Below are 10,429 nucleotides of genomic sequence, written 5' to 3'. Positions count from 1 at the left end.
CTTGATAAATTTATTTGACATCCTAGATAATATTTGTAAGATTTTTTTTGTATCAGCCCCCTTCATTTCCATTGAAAAAGTGATGCACCCCCTCCAAAATAAAATCCTTACAAGGCACCTTCACACTTCACACCATTAGTAAAGGTACAAAGTTAACTGCTTAAAGTCAAATTAATTTGTTAATATAACTACATTGGCCATAGAGTGATAAAATGACCATGTAATAGTTTTTTTTAATTTGAGAAAAATTTCAGTTATATAATTTGGGGTAATATAGTGACATCAAAAATATTGTTCAAGATTTTAACATGAATATTAAAAATATTATTTATGATTTTATATGAATTTATTAAGTGTGGGTAAAATGACAAAATCATATTCATAGTTAAAAGAAAACAGACGTGTGAAGTGTGGAGGGGTGCTTTGTAAGATTTTGATTTTGGAGAGGTGTTGAGAGGTTCCAATCAAAATAGAGGGGGCTCATATAAAAACTTTTTAGGATTTTAAATAAAAATTTATTCAGATAAGGAAAAAAATTGTCAAATTAAAATTAAAACTAACATAAACCTAATAGTGTTAAATGTGGAGGGAGGCTTTGTAAGATTTCAATTTTAAGGGGGGGGGGACTAAGTTTCCAATGGAAATGGCACTGGAGATTAGAACGCAGTGATTTAAGTCTCTAGATTTCACCTTCTTCTTCAATGATTCTAAAATTTCGGAGCATAATTCTTCTTTATGTTCTCGTAAATTAAATTTCAAAGTGAAACTTAAAAAAACCCAAAAATCTACTTTTGGAGCTCCTACTGTACTTTTTGCCTTCAATCTCAGATTTTTGCTTTCAAGTTTCAACACAATGTTGTGGTGTTAGGGCAGTAGAAGAGAATCGAAAGATGGATAGCCTCTAAAGCAAAATTGAATTACAGCTATTCAAGTGGTGTTGAGGCTTCAGATGATTGCGAAGAGAAATAAAATTTAAGCTCACATTTAATGGGTTTCAAAGTTTTATCCATAGATTTGAACTAGGGTTTTCTCGCAATCGCTATTTAAATGGTGTTTTCTGCCGGCAATCTGCTTTAGCCATGCTAAGTCTTGGATCCTTCATCCAAGGTTACCGAGGGTTTCTATGGATAATGGATGGGAGTGAGTTTCTTAGGGTCTCAACATAGATTCTTCCTCAAAAGCACTCTGGGAGGATATAACCCAATTCATGGACTTATTTTTGTAAATTTGAAATATATTAAGTGTAAAAAAGTAAAATAAAAATTTTTATTTACACTTTAATCCCCACATTTTGATTTACAACCGTTGAATCTCCTATTGTGCACATGGTAATATCATAATCGTTGGCTGTAGGCAGCAAGGTTGCCACAAATAAAAATCCAACTGAGCTATTGCACCTATGCATCATCCAAATTTTTGAATATTAAATAAAGCATTGTTTAGTCGAAGCATATTTACATCATCCAAACAATGACACAAACTTGGATGACCTTTGTGCCAGGCAATCTATTGGGAACCCAAATTGAATGTTGTTATCCAAGTAGACACCACAAAATGGTTGGAACTTGGAACTGATGGATGTAACATGTTAGAATATTAATAAAATATTTCACATAAGATGAGCTTCATTGATTGTGTTACACTCTGATTTTGTTTCTTTATTGTTTCTTTATTGATCTAATATAAGGTAATATATGGTTACTGAAACTCTTATATGGATTGACTAGTGTGGATTAATAGAGACAGTTGATATTAATGGACGATCTAATGAGTTTGCATATATAGAGGATGATAAGTTTCTCCTCTAAATTTTAATTGATTATATTATTATATGCACATAAAGTGTTAGTTCAGAGAAATTGTTCTATCAAGCCTAATGAATAAGAAAGAGTCTAAAGGAGAAAATCTAGTATCAAGTTGATCATAGGATCAATTTGAGATTCGTTATTTGAGAGACTAAATAAAAGATTCTGCTGCATTTCATCTCTGATGGTTCCTAAAGAAGGTATGTTCATCATCTTAGTTATTATATTAAGATATTTTTAATCGATCTATGCAATCTTTGATAAATTTATTCTTCCAGTAACCTCCAAAACTGCTATCTGATTAATTATAATAAGTTAATAAATAAAATTTTGGTTTTGCATGTTTGTCTTTCGGTATTATGTCGCGAGGCTGACATCAGTCTGAACACATATCATTCATTAGAAGTCGCAAGAAGCAAACGTGCATAGATAGATTCTCGTGAAATGTTTACCAAAAAAAAAAAAGTTATCGTGAAATTGCACAACCCCATAAAAGCCTTCAAATGAAATATGATAATTGAAGGGAATTAATGAAACGAAAGATGGTGAAAGACAATTTAGGGACCAGAATTCAGTTTTAAAGTATCAACTCCTAATTCCTGGGTGATAGGCCAAACTGAGATATCCAAAATGCCAAGAGAATCCACTAATCTAACTCCAGTGTTCCAAGCATATAATTTCAGAATCTAGGTGATGGGGCGATTACTCTTGCAAGTTCTAGAGCCCCTACTGATGCGTCTAAAAATGGTTCAGCCCTCAGATTCCTGCGAAACCTAACTGCATGGTTGAGTGTCCACCTCCAAAAGCTAAGTCAATAATGAATTACTACAGAGCTCTGATTAGTTAGCAGAGTTTTAGTTGAAAACGATAATGGAGGGAAAACGATTCAGTTACCTCAGTTGTGTGTGAACCTTTAGTTTCTTGTTATTGATCATTGGATTTGTTCATAATCCTTCTTTCATAGCCGTTCGATCCTAGAATTTTTACCCTTCTATCGGAGTTAGTGGTTGTTACCTTTCATGGCCCGATCATGTACCCAAATTCCACGGGATACGTCTCTTATAACCGTTAATGTTCCTTCGCCCTTACGTTACTCCCTGGTTCGAACTCTAGATCGGTACTAACTGGGTTTCTTGACCCAACCGTTGTTGAACCTGTCCCCAACCGGAATCAATGACCCGACCACGGTTGAAGCTGGTTTGTTTTTATTTTATCCTCATCACCTATAAACAACTGCAAGAGAGAATTCCCATATTCTTCCACACAATCAACACTGTTCCTTGCACATCTAAAGATCAAGCATACAACTCAAGAGTCAAGAACAAAAACTCAGAATTAATTCTACCTTTGGACACTAGAATAGTCACAGCTTATGTAGGCCCAGCAGAAAGTAATGATAAATTTAAGTAAAAGGAAGTTTGGGGTTGCTTAATTACATTAGCATCCATGAGATCAAAAGCTGCATCATCCTCTCCAATGTGCATTTCTCCATGTTGGAATGTCAAAATTATGGCTTCTTCGTATTGCAGCTTCAGTAGATGATTTAATCCATGAAGCTTGCACTGGAACCTTCAATAGAAATACAAAGTGAGAAATATGAAATTGACGTGTGTAAATGAGTACTAGTTCAAACTCAAATAGTATATTTGAAACTGGAATAATCAAGGATTGGAACCTACATGATCGTAACAACCAAAAAGTAGTCATCCGGATTAAGCAATTCTACAAGTAAGATAAAATGCTCATAAAGCCAAACCAATTTATCAGATTTTTACAAACTAAAGATTAAAGACCAACCGCCCAGGCTCAGCTAGTGGCAATGCCTACCATTTAAAAGCAATCACCACATATGCTCACAGCTTCCACATGATATATTTTTTTGGAAAAAGTAAAACTACTGGATCCATATTCGATTAAGACAATTTGCAACTGAAGGATCTAGATATCAAATTTAGAGCATCGTATCTGGGCTTCTGCAACAAATCCATTCAATTAAATCTGTCTGTTACCCTTATGAACAATATACAAGGTTTCAGAATTGCAATATTTGATTCTGAGTATGATATAACTCACCAAATAGAATAAGGAATTCTCAGAGAATGGCAAGGAAGGAGAAGAACAGATGGTTAAGAAGAGCTATAAAACAGGGGAATTAGAGAATTATCTTCATTCATTTCTTTACTAAGAACCTTAATTACATATATACTAGGCTATATCAAGCTTGTTACAATTCATCCCCTGTGATGCTCCCAGAATTACATTCCTCCACTAAGTCCACCCGCATAGAATCCTCCAAAGGCATGCCTCCCAGTGCACCAACACCTGCTGCACTGTGCTCCCAGACTGCACAATTTGGCACACTTGTATTACAGAAGTGGAGTGGAGCTCTTGAGGTGGGAAATGTGGGGAAGTAGCTGTTGGTGGCACTGCTGCAATACATGACTTCAGGACTGAAATGCGAAATACTGGGTAAACTTGTGACCCCTCCAGCAAGGCCAACCGATAGGCTATCTGACCCATGCGCTGTGTAATTTGAAAGAGCCAATTTATCTTTTGCCAAGCTTGGATTTAACCCAAATTCATTCTTGCACCCTTCACATCTGCAGTTGATTGAACACCCAACGCCTCCCTAATAGAGAAGCCAACATATTTGAGTTGATGACCAAGTACTAAATAAAAAGCAAAGATGAACGAGCTGTGTGCAGTACCTGATAGCATTCACAGTATTTCTTTTGGCAACCGGATTTCTTGCAATTGCATCCCCTTTTATGCCAGGCAGAAGATGAAGTTTTGTTGGATTCATCCTGCAAAACACCTCAATTGTAAGGGCAATTCAGATTTGCCAAGTTGAAAACATTTTCAGAAATAAAATGAAAAGGTAAGAGATTAATTATCCAACCCGAATTCCCAGAACAGACTCAGAGTGTCTACTAACTTTGGGTGCAAATGCAAGTGGATTGCGAGACTCAATCTGCTTGCGAGCAGCCATAACAGTATCTTCATGGATAGGCTTGTTAAAGCATTCTTGACAGTAACAAGAATCCATACAATACACACCAGCAGCAAAGCACTCACAATAACTGCATAGAAAAATTTGCATGGTTAGACTAAATAAGAACATCCTAAGAAATTGGGTTGCCAACTCCCAAGTTCAATTTGAGTCATCAATGAAACCATGAAAATAGGTTAATTAGAATTTCATAAAATAACAGAAACAAACCAGAATGTAACAGTAACATTTGAAATTAGAAAAGGAAACAACTAGATGATCTCATAACCAAAAGAAATTTCTCGTATAGTCTGCACTGAGTTTGTATATATTATATACCACAACTATGTATGCAATCCTACGATATGAAACTTACAGCTTCAAGCATTTCGACTTCTTACAGCTGCAACGCTTGCATCCTTCACTTTCTCTGGAAATTTCCAACTTGCGCCTGCATGTTATGAACTATCAAAAACTTCATCCAGAATTGAAGCTAGTAGAAAAGAGAAGTTATGAAATAGTAATTCAGCCAAGAAAATTTAGAAGTCATTCATACATCTTCTTTTTTGGGCTACTAAGATTGAACTCTTCATTAGCTCCAAATTTGAATTCTCTAGAAGCACCTTGCCCAGCCAAACTTCCATTGTCAGCTGAAAAAATTTCTAAACCCACAGAATTCAGGCTTGAAGAACTAGTCCCTTCATCTTTGTTCTGTTCAACCTGACAAATCCCCTGAATATCTATTTCACTTCCAAATGAATGTTGTCTTTCTTCTGAGACCTCTTGAACAAAATGAAAAGGTGGTATTGGTGATCTATTGAACTCTGCCAGAAGGTCAATGTTATTTCCATGGGAAGGCACTGGATTGCAATCAAGACTACCATAGTCATACTTCAAATAACTCAGCAGATCAGCAGCCAGATTTGGGATTCCATTAGATGGCACAATAACTGCTTCCGATTCAGACTCAGTATCCTCCATTTGATGTTCTTCACAAGAGTCAGCCAGACCCATGGGCTGTGTATTCTGCAAGTCATCAGTACTACCATGTGGAAGGTTTGACTCAAGAGAAGCAAAGGAACCAATCTCATGATGAACTAACTCCGGCATCCACTCCTTTAAAGACTCAGCTTCACTAAAAGTGTCAAAAATTAACACATCAGAAGCATCGGAAATCGAATTTTCCCAATCACATCCAGCCTTTTCATCTATGTTTTGATCAACCTGACAAATCCCTTCACTTTCATAGTCATACTTCAAATAATTCAGCAGATCAGTAAGCAGATTTGGGGTTCCATTAGATGGCACAATAACTGTTTCTGATTCAGACTCAGTATCCTCCATTTGGTGTTCTTCACAACAGTCAATGAGACCCATGGGCTGTATTTTCTGCAAGTCATCATTACTACCATGTGGAAGGTTTGACTCAGTAGCCAGATTTGGGGTTCCACTAAATGGCACAATAACTTCTCTAATAGAAAACCCTGGATCAAAACTATCCGGTGATGAAGGGCAATCAAGGACTTGAACAGAATCCGGAACCCCTACACTAGTATTGAGTCTATTGGCTTCATCTCCATTACCACAAAAATCAGGCTTTGAAAGATCTGGTAGATGATGCCTGGAGAGGTGGGAACAAAAGCAAAAAGTTATAAACCACTACATTAAACTAGACCAATTAGTTTTTCTAGAGCATGAACATGAAGTGAAGTAGGAATCACCTTCTTAAAAATCTCCACTCCTTGACATGTGGAGAAGTAAAAACTGGTGGTACTGAGGCAGAAGCGAGTGAGTTGACTGTTTGAGTTATATGCATAGGCTTAACAGGTTTAATAGGAGACATGTTGTTGATATAACAAAGGAAAGCAGAGTCCTGCAGGTGAATATAAGCTTTAATATGGTGAAGTCACAACTCGAGAGACCATTAAAGAAAGTAGAAACCATGCCCAGAAACAGTGAATAACAGAAACAAGGAAAAAATATATGATGGTGAATAATTAGTGTGCACAAAAAGCACATGCAAAAAAGGGGGGTGTTATTAGAAGAAGATTGTTTAATAAGAAGAAATAATATGATGGTAAATAACTAATGTGCACAAAAATACACGTGAAAAAAGGCTTATTACAACTAGACTTTATTCTTCTCATGCACAGGCAATCCAAAGACTTTATTATTGTATGTGAGTGGTGTCTATCTTAGGTCAAATTTTACAAGTCAAAGATTGAACTAGTGCAGATTTTTTGCAAATTAACTTGAAACCAGAAAAATCGATAGATAAACATGGGTGCCACTAAAGTTAACCAATGTGATGGGTGAGAGCAAAAGCAAGAGAAAAATTACCACCTGAAAAGTCCGAAAAATATAAACCTCAAGTTTAAAGGCTTCATTAGACAGTAGTACTAAACAAAGTTGAAAGCCAAGAGGAATTAAGATGCAAGTTAGAATCATTTATCCATACAGCATATCCAAATTGTGCGTAGTTAAAAGATTGATTATGGATAAAACTTGTATGAGGAATAGAACTAATATGTATGTGTATATACAGTTGATTGCTAATAAACAATGTTAATATAATTAAGTTGCCATTTTTTGTCGTTAAATTCTGTATTTAATTATGTTTGTAAATGTTGTGTACAGATAAAGGAAGTGATATATGCAAACATTGTACGATGGTAAATTTGAATTGATATAGAAATTATTTTTAGATTAGCCATTTCAATTCAATCAACTCAGGAATATGCTATTAGCTTGATATCAATATTAACCACTGCTCACGTTTTGCAACTTAGGTTTGCTGCCCAGCAGCATGTGGCACAGCCCGGCAGCATAGGAGTGTGATCCGGCAATAGGGACAATGTTATAATTTTGGGCAGTCTTAATTAAGCCCAGCTGGGTCTAGTTAAATTCAGAATTTGGTAGGAGTCTAGTTCTATACCAAGTAAGCCTAGGAGAAGATAAGTAGAAGTCCTATTATAAATAAAATTCTTTTTTAATGAACGTTTAAAAAGTTGAGTACTGTTATGAGTTGTCTAATAAAGGCTATAAATATACAGCCTAATGCTTATAACAAAATCAGTTTTGATGAATAAAATTATTGAACAAGAATTACAATAGGGATTCAGGAGAATTCTAAGGTTTTCAAGTGTTGGAATTCCTGTGGCAACATTGATCTTTGCATTCTTCCAATCAATCTTCACCCACAACTCCTTCAACTAATAAGTCATCATTTGCAAGCCCTCCCTCCTCTCTTCCCCTCCACCGCACCTAGTGAAATCCCCTCCAAACACCATTTGGCCCCGCTTCTTTCTCCCCAAGAGGTCCAAGACCCTAAATTTTACAACTCCTAATCCCCACCACCAAATTCCCTTCCCTTTTAGATTTACCACCCCCTCACTTCCCCTAGCAGCCAACTCCTAGTAGCAGCAGCCTAACCACCCCTAGAAACCCTAACTTTCCAAAGCCCTAGAATCTCTGGAACTTCAATCTGAAACTAATAGAAAGGTTCAGGTTTGTGTTTCAACAACCCTAAGACTGCAAACCCTAGCCGAACCTAGTATACCGGATGTGAATCAAAATTCTTCCCCCAGCCAAAACTGTGGAGTGGGCCCCAAGGTCACTCCAAAGTGGCTATTGGAGGGGTAATTTGGCCGATCTAGCCCTAACTAAGCTTCTGGTTTTATTTTGTGCCCCATCTTGATTTAATCCTATTATCCATCCCACTTTGATTTGACAATTACCCTTTGGAAGATTCTGGAAAACCCTAATTTTAGAGAAAACATCCTAGAAACCCTAACCCTAAAATCAGATTTTACATCAATACCCCTCCTACAAACCCTGAATAGCCTATAATCTCCTACTGGCAGGTTATGTGAACCTTAACTTGCCTGCTATATGGATGAATCGCATCATGGATAAAACTTTGAGAATAAGATTACGGGACTTCAAGTGTTGGAATTCCTGTGGCAGCTTTGTACTTTGCATTCTTCCAATCAATCTTGTGCATAACCCGGTTGCCTCATTTATCCATGATTATGAGCTCGAACTATTTGTTAACTATGGGACCATATATGAGGATGAGAAATCTCAAGGTGTTACTTATCTACTGGAATGAATGGTGCTTTCAAAAGCCCAAAAAAAAATCCAATCAGAGTTCCATTGTACATGAAATTGCGGCAACCGGATCCAATGTTGGTGCATCTGCCTCAAGGGAACAGACGAGCTACTCTATGACACAATAAGGACCTACCTTTCAGAGGCAGCTGAATTAAGAAACAGAGGGTTTTAAATGAAAACTTCCCTAAAAGAATTTAGACAAACAAAGAGACCGAAAAAATGAAATGCAGCAGATGAATTAAGATGCGTGACCACAACATCTCGAAAGGAAAGATAACCCACTCACATCAGAGTCTAAAACGCTCTAAGCTATAGAACACAAAAAATCCTCAAGCACATCACAGGAATGCTTTCCGGACTATCAATGTGAACTCAAATCCTAGTAAAGAAAGAAAGCCAGAGAGGAAATTTAGATAAACTTAACAAGAAATAACCAGAGACGTCAACACTCAAAACTCGTTTCATTTCCATACTCTCATGAACAAGGAGATCTGAGGAAACGAAAAGAGATTTGGGGGGAAAAAAATAATAACCATAACAAAATCGAAAGAACAAATCCAGAAGGACATGTAAATAACAGAGTTAACTGAAAAAATGAAATGCTGGCTTGAAAGGAAAGATAACCCACCGACATCAGAGCCTAAAAGAACCTAAACTTAGAACGCCAAAAATCCTCAAGCACATCGCAGGAATGCTCCTTGGAAGGATGCTTCTCTGTTTTTTTTGAATGTTGCCGGCAAAAGTCTTCGATCATAGCAGAGGCTTTAGCGCTCAATACATATTTTACCCCCCACCCAAAAAAAATAGAAGAAAACATCGCAGGAATCCTTTCAGGACTATCAATGCGAACCCTAATCTGAGTAAAAATCGCCGGAGAGAAAATTTAGATGAACTGAACAAGAAACAAGCAGAGACATCAACACTCAAAAGTAATTTCATTTCCATACTTTAATGAACAAGGAGATCTAAGGAAAATGAATAGGAGATTGTAAAAACGGGAGAGAAAAAAATCACAAAATCGAAAGAAGAAATCCTGAACGACTTGCAAATAACAGAAAGAATGAGTAAGTTGAGCACAACCGGCAAGACAAACTGACCTCAATTCTGCAATCCGGAGTCCCAATCTGGTTTCTCTCCGGCGCATTCATAACGAGAAAGTGGAAGAGTGAGTTCTGCAGCAGGTTTTCTTCCTTCTTAATCCCGCTCCTACCGCGAAGAAGAAGCGAACTTTTTGATCGAAGGAAGAAGGCGGGAAAAGAATTTCTCTTATGGGTTTAATGAAGTAACGGTCGAAAGATACCATCGACGCCTAGGGTACACTGCCAGTACACTCGCATAAGTTACCGCCTTACACATTTACGACTTACGACTTGCGAGTTGCCACCAAGGAGCGGCCATCTAGCGGCCGCTCCTTTGATGGCGGCCACATGTCACCAAGAAAGGAGATCCGTTGATTTAATCACCAAGAAAGGAGATCCGTTGATTTTATCCTCCGTTGTTTTCCTGTTAAACCGGTTAAACA

General features: G+C 37.1%; 1 protein-coding gene across 1 annotated transcript; it reads right to left on the bottom strand.

Annotated features, from left to right (window-relative positions):
• Positions 1-3,072: 3,072 nt before the first annotated feature.
• LOC149008212 (protein tesmin/TSO1-like CXC 2) lies at positions 3,073-10,106 on the bottom strand. Its single transcript, XM_089167213.1, has 9 exons — positions 10,005-10,106; positions 6,516-6,667; positions 5,351-6,415; positions 5,171-5,245; positions 4,705-4,885; positions 4,514-4,609; positions 4,034-4,434; positions 3,242-3,374; positions 3,073-3,093 (listed from the first exon to the last, which is right to left on the bottom strand). Exons 1-9 carry the CDS (start codon positions 10,053-10,055, stop codon positions 3,073-3,075), a joined length of 2,175 nt encoding a protein of 724 aa, XP_089023339.1. The 5' UTR covers positions 10,056-10,106.
• Between the last annotated feature and the right edge of the window lie 323 nt (positions 10,107-10,429).

Source organism: Hakea prostrata, chromosome 8 (genome assembly GCF_041222555.1).
Source record: "Hakea prostrata isolate BN-2017 chromosome 8, UWA_Hpros_2, whole genome shotgun sequence".
NCBI lineage: Eukaryota > Viridiplantae > Streptophyta > Magnoliopsida > Proteales > Proteaceae > Hakea > Hakea prostrata.
This window is presented reverse-complemented; position numbering and strand designations above follow the sequence as displayed.